The sequence below is a fragment of the Sus scrofa genome, chromosome 7 (assembly GCF_054392235.1).
Source record: "Sus scrofa isolate SSC_HxYL_T2T_F1_AM1 chromosome 7, Sscrofa_HxYL_maternal_Yorkshire_Landrace_v2.0, whole genome shotgun sequence".
NCBI classification, from domain to species: domain Eukaryota; kingdom Metazoa; phylum Chordata; class Mammalia; order Artiodactyla; family Suidae; genus Sus; species Sus scrofa.
In genome coordinates, this window is record NC_139389.1 from 106,154,519 (window position 1) to 106,168,008 (window position 13,490).

The 13,490-nt window shown below is 43.3% G+C and overlaps 1 protein-coding gene across 21 annotated transcripts in view; it reads left to right on the top strand.

Moving 5' to 3' along the window:
- SIPA1L1 (signal induced proliferation associated 1 like 1) overlaps positions 1-13,490 on the top strand; it is a 378,208-nt gene that overhangs the window by 286,742 nt on the left and 77,976 nt on the right. For all 21 annotated transcript variants that reach the window (XM_084969649.1, XM_021099433.2, XM_021099436.2 and 18 more), the window contains 3 exons: positions 717-874; positions 8,444-9,017; positions 9,660-9,934. In XM_084969649.1, the coding sequence (XP_084825775.1) occupies positions 717-874; positions 8,444-9,017; positions 9,660-9,934 (1,007 nt within the window). The remainder of the gene's footprint in view (positions 1-716; positions 875-8,443; positions 9,018-9,659; positions 9,935-13,490) is intronic.

Sequence of the window (13,490 nt, forward strand, 5' to 3'; positions counted from 1 at the left end):
GTAATACAAATTCTGGTGAGTTTTTCTTCACATGATTGAATTAAACTATCTCATAATCCCCTCCTGGAGAGGCAGTGACCAAGGATGATTTGGAGTGCCTGAATTTGAAAGCCACCTTTCCAAAACACTGTCTAATCTGAAACAGAAGGTGGTCTTAAGCAGCTTTCACTGTAATTAAAGAAACTATTTAAACCTGAAATTTAACCTGCTTTAAGGCTGTTTTGACATTCCAGAATATTATTAATTTCTACATTCCCAGCTTGTGCCACAAAAAAGTATTATCAGAAAACACCTTAGCCACATTTCTTTAAATGAAGCTAATTAAATCAGAACATAAATTGCGTTGTAATTACTTCAGCCGTTCTCATCTCTAAAAAAATCTTCCCGGTGGCAAGTTTCTTTCTTATATGAAAATGGAACAAAACTGTTGTTATGGAAACTGAGGATTTGGAGATGCTGGGACTTGGCGTAATATGCTAGATGTTGGTTAGATCTATTTGAATGGGCTATAGATTTTATGCAAATTTCAGAATTTTCATTTCCACATTCTTTCTTGGAGGAAATGATAAGACAGGCTGAAATCGTGATGATAACTATAGATTACCTCCCCTAATAAGGTCCAATTAATAATGAATGTTTTAAATAAAGTTACATAAGGGAGTTGGGAAGGAAAAAGAGGGTTGTCATTTATGCCTTTCGCTTATGTCTTCTTTTAGCTTCTACGGAAGCGGCACATCGGAAATGATATCGTAACGATTGTTTTCCAAGAGCCTGGAGCACAGCCATTCAGCCCGAAAAACATCCGATCCCACTTTCAGCACGTTTTCGTCATTGTCCGGGTTCACAACCCGTGCACGGACAGCGTCTGTTACAGGTACTGCTTCCAGTATTGGCTAGATGGGCCCAGGCAAGTGGTCCCACAGAAGGCCCCCTCCAGCTCTGGTCTCTAAAGTGGCAGTGCAAAGTCTTTCACTATTTATACCTGTCTTTAAACTGTGTCCGAGGACTGCTGAACTTACCCGGTGACATAACCTGATGGCATCGACAGTCCCCAGACATGTTGGTTGGACACCTGCCGTCTCCATTCGCACCTCCTCCTCAGGTGGTGCCCCCCATCCATGCCATCTGGTCACCAGCTAATTACTCACACTGCTAATTATATTTTGCTCTTGGCTTGGCCAAAGCAGAGAAGAATGATGATAATCAGTAGGGAAGAAGGGTTTAATTTTTTTTAATTATTATTTAAAAAGCCCAAACCTTTGCTTGGGACAGACTTAATTCACTCTACCATTTCTGACGGCAGTCCTAGAGGCATTTCTATGCTTTGTTAAGCATTTGGTGGAATTGTTTCAGTGTCCCTTGTTGACCTAGTCTCATGGGTATCAGAATTCAAGCATCTGCCTGCAGAGGCCTCTGCAAGAATCCTGGAGGGGGTTGGTGTTGAAGAGAATAAGAATCTGTGCCAAGAAGACGTGCAAGGATATTCCAGCATTAATCAGATGTCCTCTTAGGAATCCATCCTTTCAAAATAGGGAAATTTGTCATAGTTTTCTGTCCCTAAAACTTGGAAGATTGGATTTCGTTAATTTTGGATATGTATTTTTTTTTTTTTTTGGTATAAATATAGCCACCTACACAGAAAGTGGCCAGCGCAGACTGATAATTGGTTTGTTGTGAGAAGTACAATGTTTTAATCCCAGGTGGAATGCAGCTTAATTACAGGAGTAAGTCAGCAAGTTCAGAGAACAAAACAAGTCTAGGGATCTAAAGAGGTTTATTTTCTCTTAAAGTAGTATGAAGTAGAGTGAAAAATGTGTATCAATTTTGAGATAAAATGCAGGTCTTCAAACAACTTTCATACCTATGATGTTTTCTCATACCCAAGCCCTTCCCCAAACTGCTAGAGGTGTGAATTTATCTGCTTCATTAGATGTACTCTGGTGGGAAAGCTTAGAGACACATTGATTCAAACCCAGTTTATTTAAATATAACTTTGTCTCTCAGTGATGTAGTTAGAATAATTCAGCTGCTTTTCATCATTTAAAATCTCTTTTCCCAACTTTCTCCTCTGTGAACACTCACATTTACTTACTGACATCAACTTGGTACCTAAAGTGTGGAAAGTTATTTCCTCAAAGGAGTGCCTTGCTGTGTAGAGAGTTGTGGGGTCAGTACAGGCTAAAGATATAAGGAACGTTTAACTGAGAAAATGGGATTCATTGTGTGGTTTGAAGCACAGATGGTGAAGTTCAGTGAGAAAATGAGAAGCCATTCTGGGAATCGAGGGTGGCCAGACGTATAGATAGACGTATAGATACAGGGTGGCCAGTGGTATAGATGGACGGATAGATGCAGGAAGGACAGTGGAAAGAAGTCCAGTAAGAAGGGTGTGCTGTTGAAGGGTGACTAGGCAGTAGAGGCCCTTGGAAGGCTAGATCATCACATAACAACATGGTATAAAGCAGTTTTAGGAAAACTTAGCCACTGTCACCAGGCAAGGTAATTTTTATACAAGCACAAATTTAGAGCTGCTTCTTCTTCTCTCTCTTTTTTTTTTTAACCAGTTCTTTATCAGAATATCCTAGGTACTATTCTAGGCTCTAGAATACAATAGGGGAACAAAGGGAAAAAAAAAAATCCCTGGGCTGAATATGGAAACGAGGCTCTGAAATAATGTGTGTTATATCTCCCTGGGGACTTGAAAGTTTATACAGGAAAAACTTAACCAATTCAAACTAATTCAAAAAGCCAGTTAGCCTCAAATAGTAGACATAGCCAAGAACTCAGAAATTAATCACTAAGTCTGTGTACTAGAGTTTATGCCTGTACCCGATCAGCGGGCCTTCTGGTGTCTACTATTTTATTTGTATCATTACAGTGAGTTTCATTTTTCCAGTTGATAGATCAGATGAGAAGCAGCAAATCAGAAAGATGAGCGGATTAGTGGCAAGGATGTTCTGAAAGCATCAATTGAGTGCTTACCAATAAAGGGGATGCAGGAAGACTGTTCATGTTAAAGGTACAGATTTAATCAGCATAGCAACCTGGGGTCCATTTGGTTTGGAAGCAAACAGCCAGATATACTCCACTTACTCCTAAGGGCTTCACTTTGTAAAAATACACTGCAAGGAGTTCCCGTTGTGGCGCAGTGGTTAACAAATCCGACTAGGAACCATGAGGTTGCGGGTTCGGTCCCTGCCCTTGCTCAGTGGGTTAAGGATCCGGCGTTGCCGTGAGCTGTGGTGTAGGTTGCAGATGTGGCTTGGATCCCGCATTGCTGTGGCTCTGGCGTAGGATGGTGGCTACAGCTCCGATTCGACCCCTAGCCTGGGAACCTCCACATGCCGCGGGAGCGGCCCAAGAAATGGCAAGAAGACCAAAAAAAAAAATTTGTCCCCATTTTTTTTAAAGCTAGTAAATGGGAAAAAAAAAAAAAAAAGCAACAACCTCATGAATGCGTGGATCTAGGCATTGATCACCAAAGGCTACAGATGTGAAAAGAGACAAACGTGTATCTCATAACGGAAGACTACATCCCATCTGTGAATTAGCCTCATCCTCTCTCCCCACAGTTGAATGTGAATCTGATCAAACCTCTTGAGAGGCCAATTTGCAGGAAATATAAGAGTCCAGAGAAAATGTCTGTATTCAGCAAAATTCAGGCTCTGGACAACTCTATGTGGCAAATAGCCCTGTTTCTCCAACAAATAAATTACAGGAAATAGAAGTGAGTGAGAGACGTAGAGCAGCATTAACAGAATTTGAAAATTTAAGGTAAAATTGATTAATTGTAATGGGTGGGCCTTATGGATCAATCTAGTTCAGACAGACTGTGAAAAAAATCTTAGGATATCTCACACAATTGAAAATTAGAACTTTGACTCACTTTGCTATACAGCAGAAATTGATGGAACATTGTAAATCAACTCTACTAAAAATTTTTTTTCAAAAAGAATTATTGTGAATTTTAAAACTAGTATAATGATACGTGGTTGGACCTGTCTTTGAAACAGATGTTAAATTGTGATCGGTCACCATGTTTAGGAAGGTAGAGAAATATATGTTACTCCTCTCAGAAAGATTTCCATATTCAGCAGTTCCTGTGTCATAAATGCTGAGAGGAGTTTGTATGATGTAGTGTAAAAAGCGCTTGGAATCAGACCAGACTGAAATCTCTCAGATCTTAAATTTCCCTGACTGCACAGTGGGAGGTTGCTTGGCTTCTACTTAAAATCCTGTGCATAAAGTATCTGGTGCAGGCAGGGAGTGTGGTGCATGCACACGACATGTCCATGACCATTTTCTCTGCTTCTCTTGGATAAAAAGAAACAAATATACACGCTTTAGGGGAAAAAAAAAAATTTGCAAGTGGGTCAAGTGATGAAAATTTCTTTTGAGAAGTCTGTTCCAGGCCCTCATTAATCAGCATCCCTGTTGCCCAAGTGTGGCTGACCTTTCTAAGACACCAATCTGAATCTGTCACTCTGTGCTGAAAACCATTTAGGGAAACGTTGAGACTTCCCAGCATAGCCTGCATGGAGTTCTTCAGATCTGGCCTCTCTTGTCTCTTCATGTCCTGGCACCTCGCCCACCCCCCAGCCCCACCCCTGCTGCTGTGTGGAGCTCCTTACAGCCCCTCCCTCTGCACATGCTGCCCTCCAGGCCAAGAATGCCTCTGCTCTTCTCACACACATCCCTGCCCCTCCATCCCCTGATGAACTCCGATTCCTCTTTTCTCTGGGAGGCTCGCCCGACCTCCCAGGACTGGATAAAGTACCTTTCCTGGGGGTTTCCAGTAGCACCCACACCTCCTGGGAGAGTGTGCAAACCACTGGATGTACCCTGTGACGCCTCGCCCCAGGTCCTCACAGCAGCATAGTGCCTGGCATATGGGAGGTGCTCGGTGAGTGTTGGCGAATGAAGACTGTGAGAAGTAGAGCCCCCAGGGAGGGACCGATGGGCACACATTTGTTCTGACACTCGTCTTTCCTGTGCTCTGCCAAGGTCTGCTGTCTTGGAAGGCTCCCCGAGCTGGCAGCCGGATCTGACCTTCAAGGGGGGACTAATACCATTTTGAGGCTAAGCCCCCTTCCTTTTCAGTTTTGTTGTTCATTGCTGTTTCCATGGGGCTTCAGAAATGCAGGTTGTCTGACTTTTTCATTGAGACCTCTGTTCAAATGTTTCTGGAACATTCCCATGTATCGACTTGAAAATGGAATATTTCCATGTATCAACTTGCTGCTTCATGCGAGGTCTTTGATGCCAGCAGATGGCACAAGGCCCAGATCTACTAGAAACAGCCTAATGGTGGTCTCTTTGGCCATGTGACTCTTGCGGCTGTTCCCTTTTGCAGGCACCTCCAGTGGGAGATTTAAAAATGTTTCCTCAGGGAATACGTGTGCTCTTCTCACAGAGCACACTGTTGGCCTTCCAGAAACCCAGGCTCTGGCCACTCCTGGCTCTCTTTAACGAGCCCTGGACAACTCATTTTACGTCTCTGTTTCCTGGAGAAGTGAAGAATTTTTACCAGCTGTTCAAATGGAGGTCCAGGGATGTGTCAAGTGACTGTGAATCAGAACACCTCCTGGTCCCTCCATTGTACTCCAAGATTTAGGGGACAGAACATATTTTTGCGTTGAAATGAATGCAGGTTTTCTTCAGTGGAATGCACAATGAAGATGAATTTTCAGATAAAACTCAAGATTTTGTTGGCAGAATTTGAGGCACACTGACTTCTTCAAGTTCTTCTCCAGGGCTAACGTTCCACAGCTCTTTCGGCCTCCGATCGTCTGTCTGTCTGTCTGTCTGTCTGTCATCTAGATAACCCTCTTGAGTAGAACATCCTAGTCCTTAACAAGGCTGAGTAAGTAAGGCATGGCTCTTAAGAATGTATTCTTTCGAAGGAGTTACAGTATTGCACCCAAGGCGAACATAAGTGTGGCCAAGAAGCCTTTGGGAATCTGCTTTTTAAAATAGCAAGAACCTCTTATAATTAATACATCTGAAGTATCTATATATAGCACACTGAAATTCTGGAGAGGCTTTTTTTCTTAGGAAAGCAAAAATATCTTTCTACTTAGCTTCTAACAGGCCTTATTATCAAGCGTTCAGCATTGGTGGCATCTAAATTAATGAGCTTTTAACCTTGTAGAAAACCTTGAAAGTTAGATTTACCCAAAACAAAACCCTTTATTTGAAAAGAGCACTCTTAGGGTGTCATCTTCCTCATCTTCTTCTGTTAAGGATTCTATTTCTAATGGTGCAAAGCTGATTTTAGTGTCTGTATCGTTTACCTCCCTACCGTGATGAATCACTGATAATTATATGTTAAGGATTCACTTTTTTCCCTCATGGTTCACTCTAGTGCTTCTAATTGTTGGTGGGTTTTCAGTATATGTTCGTCTCAAGTTCTGTTCGTTAATAAATAGATCTGTGGAAAACCAGTGCATTTAAGGGGCATGTGGATGGGTGGTGTTCCTAGCGACACCTCCTGCTAGCATGTTCCTCTCCTTAGTTAAAATCAAATCACAGCTGCTTCTAGAGAAAGAAACATGATTTGAAGTGAAATTAGCAGAAGAAATTGCCAATTTGACAATGAAAGATATTAAATATTTCTGAATCCTTACGGGATTCCTTTTAGAAAAAGGCAGCAAATCTGGGTTTTAGCATCCTCTATTTGACTTGAAACAAAAAATAACATGATCACATTAAAATTATACAGCTGTCAGCATTCAAGCCAGGCAGTTCACATTAGATGAGAAAAATTGCCTTTCTGATACTGATATAATTAGGCCATCATGAATATGAAGCTTTCTGTGACTTCTCATCTCCAGTTAGAGAACAGAATGTTGCTTGCCACCTTTCTTTGTCATGAAGTGAACTAGGCAGTCTTTCTTCTTCTTTTTTTTTTTTTTTTTTTTTTTTTAATCTGTGAAAAGCCATTTTTACAAATAGGCTGTCTCATGGCATCTTCTGACAAAATAATATAATTTTTATCCTGAGATTGCTGATTTTTATTTATTTATTCTGTTTTCACAAGCAGCAGTCATTTTTTGAAAAGCAAACCTGAATATCTTCAAGCAAACCCTAGAAATAAAAAAAAAAAAAGTGTAACAGAGCTCTTCAGTTTAATTTGAAAGATGCACACACGCTCTGATTATGTTCTTTCCATAATTCTGAGAATTCAGGAGGAACAGATTTTGTATCGTTCCACTAATGCTTAGTGCAGTTGTGTAATTGACTCACTTTTAAATAATTAGATAATTTGAAAAGGGGATGTTTGATCTGTTTGAATCATCGTTTCCAGCCCTCTTAAACTTTGCTGAGGTCCTATAATGAGGTCTTGGAACATGACATAGAACACACAGCCTCCCCTTTTCCATTTAATTTCTGTTGCTGTTTTATTATTGTTTTAGGAAAAACTTAATCTTTTTCCTTTTGAGATTAAAAATAATGAGTTCTTACAGATGCTTTTATGGACCTTTTCTTAGGCCCAATTTTAGCAGTATACCTGCAGAAGAAGTGCCTGGAACAGGCTTTCTTAATCTTGCTTAAAGGAATGGGAAAAGGAACATGTATTCCTTACAGATAAATTTGTCAGAATCAAATACCGAAAGCAGAGAATTTGGACCAGAGAATAGCTCAGTTGTAAAATGTGAGTTTTTTTTTTTTTTCAGGGCCTCACCCACAGCACATGGAAGTTCCCAGGCTAGGGGTCAAATCAGAGCTGCAGCTGCCAGCCACAGCCACAGCCACAGCCACACCAGATCCAAGCCATGTCTGTAACCTACACCACAGCTCCTTAACCGATGAGCAAGGCCAGGGGTCCAACCCACATGCTCGTGAATTGGTCAGATTCGTTACCGCTAAGCCACAGCCCCTAAAATGTGATTTTTAAAAATATTATTGCTGTAAAACCCCCCCCAAAAATCATAATCTTTTTCTATTACTTAAATTTCAATTTTTAAAGTTCTGCTCTTTAACCTGGTTGCTTGCAGAATCTCTGCTTATCCTGAAAGGTTATGTGGTTATAGTAACCAGCTCTCCTGCCTGCACCCCCCCTCACCCAACCTTTGGAAATAATCACTATGTATTTAAAATTTTATCTTCCATGAAGAATATTACAGTAAATCCTTTTTCTTTTTTCTTTTTTTTCTTTTTTTCATGGAGTTATGGTTGGTTTACTATCTGTTAATGAAAAGAAACTTTTTACTTTAAGCTTTTTGGGGTTTTTGACTTGAAAACCTTTTGTTCTATAAATCCTAAATACGATCGAATGAAAAAGTATGTTCATGTTAAGCAGAAATGTATATTGTTGCTTGTATAGCAATGACAGTTATTTTGCTTCTGAAGGACATCTTTGTCTTTGAGAAAGTGTATGTTATTCTCATGCTGCAACACTGAGAACTGTTGACACACCTCTCTCTTGATTTTTGTCTCTTAGTGTGGCTGTCACCAGGTCCAGAGATGTGCCTTCCTTTGGACCTCCCATCCCCAAAGGAGTCACTTTCCCTAAGTCAAACGTCTTCAGGGACTTCCTTTTGGCCAAAGTGATTAATGCAGAAAATGCTGCTCATAAGTCGGAAAAGTTCCGGGCCATGGCCACCCGGACCCGCCAGGAGTACCTGAAAGATCTGGCCGAAAAGAATGTCACCAACACCCCTATTGACCCATCTGGCAAGTTTCCGTTCATCTCTCTGGCCTCCAAGAAGAAGGAAAAGTCTAAGCCATACCCCGGAGCTGAGCTCAGCAGCATGGGGGCCATTGTGTGGGCCGTCCGGGCCAAAGACTACAACAAGGCTATGGAGATAGACTGCCTCCTCGGGGTCTCCAATGAATTCATCGTCCTCATCGAACAGGAAACCAAGAGCGTGGTTTTCAACTGTTCCTGCAGAGATGTGATAGGGTGGACCTCAACGGACACCAGCCTCAAAATCTTCTACGAGCGAGGCGAGTGCGTTTCAGTGGAGAGTTTCCTTAACAATGAGGAGATCAAAGAAATTGTCAAAAGGCTTCAGGTCAGTGTTTGCCTTCCTCTTACCTACAGGCATGTCCCTTTCATAAAGCTTTTAATGCAGGCTGGAGCCAAGTCACAGAAGCTCGGCTTGTTTTACTAGCACCTCTGAAAACTCCTTTAACAATGGGAAGGAACACAGAGTTTATGTCACACGCACGTCCCATCATTTTTCAGCAGGAAAAGTAGTAGAACACGTGGGAGAGGCGCATTTATTGTGCGTTTTTATTGAAAACTCATTTGCACGTGACCTGATCCCACTGCCTTGGTGACTGATGATGTTGCCCGGCCAATCTGCTTTAGTTGCTGCAAAGAATTGTTTGATTGAGTATCTGCTGCTTTGAATGGTTCAAGGGCAAAATGGGTAGCAGAATGCAGTTTTTCTTTGCTGCCAGCTCCCTGTAGGTCTCTGTTAGAGGTTTCCTTGTAACTTCAGAGAAGCCATTGAGGTCTTTGGATGCAGCGAGCACGTTCTTTTGGGCCTGATGAATGGCGATTAGTGAAGGGGACATAAGCAGAGCGCTCTTCAGCTGGCGGCAGGGTGTTCACCAATAACCCTGCTCACTGTGTTTTTCCAGTTCCCTGTGTACCACTTCAGACCCTATTGTGTTCATTAAGTTGAGATCCCTTTTGTTTCTTTGTCTAGTTTGTGTCCAAAGGCTGTGAATCAGTGGAGATGACCCTGCGAAGGAATGGGCTGGGACAGCTTGGCTTCCATGTCAACTATGAGGGCATCGTGGCAGATGTGGAGCCCTACGGCTATGCCTGGCAGGCAGGACTGAGGCAGGGCAGCCGGCTGGTGGAGATCTGCAAGGTGGCGGTGGCCACTCTGAGCCACGAGCAGATGATCGATCTCCTGAGAACATCCGTCACCGTGAAGGTGGTCATTATCCCCCCACATGATGACTGCACCCCTCGGAGGTAGGTGTGAGAGTCCGGGGCCCTTTGTGGACCTTGGAGAGCGTCTCTCACAGGGTAGGAGGGCAGGGGGTTGTGCAGAGCACCAGATCACATGCGATGCTGCAAGTTCCCTCCATGGAAAGTCTGACGCAGGACACAGCTCCCTTTTATCCTATGGCAACAGCAGCTGGAAAGAATCACTCACTTGGACCAACCCCAGGATTTACATCTCCGGATAGAGAAAATCGCCGTGACAAATAGAGATGTCTGGTAATATCCACTTAAAACATCTTGCACCAGTAGCTGAGAAACAGTGAACATTTAACCTTAAAAAGACACTTGGCGTGACAAACTGTCAGACGTTTTTATGTTCCGTGACACTCTTATTCTTCTGAATCTCCCGTTTGTGCCCAATTGCTGTCCGAAACTCAAAGGACATGTTTTGACCCCTGCATCTCAGCCTAAAGAGCTGAATGTGACTTACCAAGCTTTTTCTTAACTGCATCTGCATGTGTCAGAAATTGGCTTCAAATGAGCTGGTTCTCTGCTCGTGATACTCGGGCAGTTTGGTGTCCGGACTTTCCCTAAGGGAAGCCCAGGAGCTCCCCGCCCCTCTCGGCTCCTGCCAAACCAGCAGCACTGTTGAAAATCTAATTTCTCTGTCTCTAGGGAGGTTTCTTGATGGAACAAATTTAATCAACTGTTTCCTTTCTCCTTTGGGCATGCACATGCTATTTTTTGCTAGTTTTTTGTCAGTCTGTTAATTTGCTTTGAACCCAGTGTTTTCCCAGAGTTTCTCTTAAGCTTTGGCAATTAATTCTTAGGCTTTCTAAAGCCAAAACAATATTCTTTATGCTATTTTTTTTTTCCCAAAACATGACCAGTCCTGCACCAGATCCATTCACATCAGATGGTGGAATGTGTAAACTGTTATGATACATTCGTTGTGTCTTTTAAAAAGTAAGCAGCCGTGACAATATCAATGTACTTCAAACCAAGTGTTGCAGACCAGACTGTGCTCGGAGTCACATTTCATACTGCTTACCTCCCAGACGGCCCAATGCCAGTTTCAAAATGTGGTGACATCCCTTTGTCTGATAGTTTTAAGAAATGCTCCCTTTTGGATGACTGGCTTTTCCTGGAGACAAAATAACAAAATATACATCCAGAACTTTTTTGTTATTTAGAGAGCAAGGAGGGTATATTTTGAAACTGCTGTATCTGCATCGCCTGCCTTAGTTAACCAGGTCTTTTCTGGTTTCCTCAGGCACACCGTATTAATGTTAAGTATTTTGCTGAACAGCAGTTCAAGAATGATTCTTGCTTACTTTTTATTTTTATTTTTTTGTCTTTTTTAGGTCCGCACTTGCAGCATATGGAGGTTCCCAGGCTCAAGTTTGAATTGGAGCTGTAACCACTGGCCTATGCCACAGCCACGCTGGATCCTTAACCTACTGAGCAAGGCCAGGGATCAAACCTGCATCCTCATGGATGCTGGTCAGATTCGTTTGTGCTGACCCACAACGGGAACTCCTCAAGAACATGATCAGAGAGGCAGTTAGTGGTCTGTGATGCTCCTGCTGTCTCTCTTCCATCCCTTGGTCTCTCCTACATGTTGCCCACATCATTGCTTCTACACAGGCAGCTGGACACTGGAGAAGATGACCAATCTGTGTAACTTGTCAAACTTACGCACAGTACAGTACGCACGCCGGTCTGAGGACTGATCCACACAAGGGGAAGCCTGCAGATCTTGTGATGCTGTCTTGTCCACTCAGGGGTCTTTCCCCTTGTTTCTGGGTTCCCCGGTTCATATGGGCAAGAGGGAAATAAGTGTGTGTTAGTGTGAGTGGGAATAGAATGGAATGGGCAACATGACTGATACTGAATTGTGAATGGCAGTTACTAGAAAGATGGGACCAAAGGCCTCGCCCTGGCCTGATAGGTCTGTGACAGGAGGTGATTTGCAACTGCCAAGCACTAGACTACGTATGTTTTCTGTAGTGTATTGGTCAAAACAACTTAATGTTTTCTGAGCATTACTTTAATGTGTCAAATCCTAGAAAAAGCGCTTTTACTTGGATGAACACATTTAATCCTTACAACAACCCTATGATGTCATAGTATTAATATTATTCCTCATGAAAACAAACTAAGACTCAGAAAGGTTAGTAACTCCCCAACCTCTGAAAAATTTAGGTGTAACTTCAGAATCCAAACTCTTAACTTCTTATGCTTAGGATGCAAGTCCTTTTCTTATGGACCAGCATAAGCAGGGAGGTGCTGGTCACCTGGCTTTCTGTTGGGGAAAGAACCTTGATTTGTAGTATGTGCCGATCCCACGGTATAAATCTTCCCATGGCCAATTTCAAGCCTCAGCATCTCATGCTGAGTGAGAGCTGGGGTAGGTGCCCACAGTCCATGCCCGTACACCGGGGCAGCCTGGCTCCCACACAGCCCTGCATGGATGGGCTATCTTGGTCTTCATCTCCCACCTCGGCTTCGGCATCATTGTCATGCTGTCGTAGCCACAGAGCTGGTGGTGACTGGATGAAGGGATGTTGGGAACCTGCCCCCAGTAGGGCTTGGGATGGTCAGCTGGGCTGAAGGATCGGAGCCCCGCACAGTCCCATGGAGATGCACTCTGCCTCTTTCACTAGAGTTTCCACCCAGAAAGCCACTATCAGACCTCTGAGCAGGTCTGAAAGGATGCCCTGGATGCCTCTTGAGGACTCAAAGCTGCTCTCCCCTTCCCTCTAGAAACAGCTTCAAAGGAACAGTTGAAGCATTAACACCTTGCTACAGTTTTCAGCAAAATAAGATAATGCTCTTCTGTCCCTTTCTTCCTCTCCTCTGCACCTCACACTCCCACGGCTCTTTGCCTAGCAGCTAATTACTCTGCTCTTTGACGAGTCATGCAGCTCCAGCGCAGAAAGAGCAGGCCTCCTGGAACAGGCTGCCCTCTGCCCCCGGCCACGTGCTTCTCAGGGTCACCAGGATCCAAGCAGTCACAGATCACAGGCACCAGCAGGAGGACCATGTGTAATTCTCAACACCCACGTATGTTCACATGGAAGAGTCACTAGTTTTGAAAAGGCAGGGTGTTGTTTTCTGGGGAAGTTTTAATGAAAAAACCAATTTAACAACAACAAAGTGGGGCTTCAATAACATGTATAAAATAGAGCTCTGTTGCCTGTTCTCAGGAAATAAGCAGACCCTCTCTGAATTGCTTCCAAAGTCGAGTGTTTTATTTATTTCATTTTTTTTCTTTTTTGCCTTTTTTTTTTTTTTTGTTGTTGTTGTTGTTGTTGTTGCTATTTCTTGGGCCGCTCCCGCGGCATATGGAGGTTCCCAGGCTAAGGGTTGAATCGGAGCTGTAGCCACCGGCCTACGCCAGAGCCACAGCAACGCGGGATCCGAGCCACGTCTGCAACCTACACCACAGCTCACGGCAACGCCGGATCGTTAACCCACTGAGCAAGGGCAGGGACCGAACCCGCAACCTCATGGTTCCTAGTCGGATTCGTTAACCACTGCGCCACGACGGGAACTCCTGCTTTTTTTTTTTATAATGGCC